Here is a 2500-nt window from a genome sequence, read left to right on the forward strand (position 1 = left end):
AGCTCGTACTCGCAACATGACAGCTCGCTTGACCCCTGCCTGCCCTGCACCATCTGCGAGGACAACGAGGTGCTGATGCGCAACTGCACGCCTGAGATTGACGCCATTTGCCACGGCAAGTACCGTGTTTACTAGTGCATACATACACCCATGTACAGTATGGCTGAAATACAGTACATGTGATTGTGTTCATGTAACATGGACAGATGTACTGTATGTCACTGACAAGCCTGATGCTATTTTCTTTATACACATCCAGTGTATTCATAGGCATGCACAAGCGAGTTCTACCTAAGACAGACATAATAAAGAATCATACCCTCAAATACACACACACAGAAACACAGAAACACAGAAACACAGAAACACACACACACACACACACACACACACACTCCTCAATTATCCCTCACACACCATCTGTCATAAGCACACAGTCACAGTGACACGAGCAGAAACACACACACACACACATACACACACACGCAGACTCACAAACTCTGGTCTTGGGAGCCAGCCGAAGTCAGCAGCAGCCTCAGCAGCAACAACAATAGCGTACAAAATATATAGGACACCTTGTGCCGGTTGTGGCTGTGAACAATCAATGGCGAATTGAACAGGAAGCGCTGAATGTTTACCCACACCAGGCAGAAAGTGTCTGTGATTGAAGTTGCGCTAAATAATGTAGGAGCCATCTCATAAAGGAGGGCAGCCCAAGGCCCTGGCAGACTGATAAAACCACAAAGCATCCATCATGCTTAGCGCCGGACTGGCACTCACACACATCCACGGGAACAAAATGAATGTGCACCATAGCATATATATGGTAGTCTCATTTCCCCCCATTAATTTCATGATCTGGCATAAAGAAGATAAGTGTGTTTACTTGCATGTAGACAAATGGAAAATGTATATGCATTAGATCTACAGACCTGATAGTAAGATAGGTGAAAGATTATTTGAAGTTGTTCATAATTCAAGTTCACCCAGTCTGCCTCTTTAGGAGTCTGGCACTGCTGTGTGTCTAAATAGAGGTCTTTAAAGAGTCCCTGGCTGAGGTTACGGACTTAATCCCTGTGTTTGCCTGACCCTTTGTGAGTTCAAGAGGTCAACAGGGGTCACTTCCACATGTGTCTGTTCTAACACTCGGGGTCAAGATGTCAGACTGCAGAATGTCACTGTGCAGCGCGGCCACTCGCAGAGGTGAGAGGCCAAGGGAGAAATGTCCATGGAGCAGCACAACACAACCCCTCCCTTACGCAGGCGCTGGCTCTGAGGCCAAGGGAAGGTTTGTGTCTGAAGACACCAATGTAAACCTACAGTGGGTAAACATGTGCCAAAGGGCTTGGACATGGAAAAGATGGCTCCCAGTGAAATTAGCTGGGGTGATGACAGATGAAAGACTGGAGCTTGGGCCCGTGTGCATTGTTTATGTTAAGCACCTGTGTTTTGGTTAACGTTTATATGGGGAAAAGGTTTATACAGGGGAAGTCTAGTGATGGACTCGGGTAGGAGAAGAGGCCCAGCGCTTGTCTGAAGACACGTACAAAATATTGTCTGTTAAATGAGAAAACAATAAATAGGACCTGTTCAAAATGCAGGAGACCGTGAAGGTGTAAAGCACCCGTAAGAAAGTGGACAACACTGATACTGACATCTTGCTACTGACATTTTGGCAATCTAATATCTTTGCAATCTAATATCTTTGCTGATTGCATTTCTTATGAATATATTGTTGTAATGCAAAGAAGATATTTTCGAGATCGAATTAAGACATTCCTAGTATATAACAGGATACTGAATACATATGAGGTGGAAACCAAATATCTTTGCTGATTACATTTCAGTAGTCATAAACTATTGCCTAGCCACTTCCTCTTCCCCAGGAGAATGTGCTGTGAAATACACCATGTCAATGGATTAGACACACAGCCTTTAGGAGCCCTGGCAGGATTGTGTGTGTGTCTGTGTGTGTATGTGTGTGTGTATGTAGATGTATGTGTGTGTATGTGTGTGTATGTGTGTGTGTGTGTGTGTGTGCATCCCCTCTCCTCAGCCCTGCACTCAGGACCTGTGTGGTTGGCCCGAGGGCAGTACTAACTTGGTCAGGAAGGGGTCCAGGAGGACTCTTTCTGGACCATGACAGGAGTGTGTCGGCTCCTCGGCTGGGCCTCAGTGATGGGATGTCTGACTGGAGGGGAGGTATCAGTAGCAGACCTCTCGCTCGGCTGTATGGTCAGTACGTTGGGTCAACACAGAGGTGATTATGGAGAGGAACTGGAGAGTTACGCAGCACGTTATGGAGTCATTTAATGTGGAATTTCAGCGGAAGCCAAGTTTTTTTTTAGCAAGGCCTGGGAGACAGAACGACCTGCAGGTTTGATTCTGTTAGCCAACCGGGTTATATTTGATGTATTTATTCAAGGTCTGAAATCAACACAGGATGTGATACATCAACTTTACCACCCTTTGGTTTCTTTGGAAAATCAAAAGCTTTTGG

General features: G+C 45.6%; 1 protein-coding gene across 1 annotated transcript in view; it reads left to right on the top strand.

The window, feature by feature from the left end:
• Nucleotides 1-2500, top strand: part of ngfra (nerve growth factor receptor a (TNFR superfamily, member 16)) — a 37695-nt gene that overhangs the window by 14187 nt on the left and 21008 nt on the right. Inside the window, exon 3 of the mRNA XM_042087202.1 lies at nucleotides 1-115. This exon is cut by the window's left edge and continues 245 nt beyond it. Coding sequence (XP_041943136.1) covers nucleotides 1-115 — 115 coding nt within the window. The remainder of the gene's footprint in view (nucleotides 116-2500) is intronic.

This window comes from Alosa sapidissima, chromosome 3, assembly GCF_018492685.1.
Source record: "Alosa sapidissima isolate fAloSap1 chromosome 3, fAloSap1.pri, whole genome shotgun sequence".
Taxonomy (NCBI): Eukaryota; Metazoa; Chordata; class Actinopteri; order Clupeiformes; family Clupeidae; genus Alosa; species Alosa sapidissima.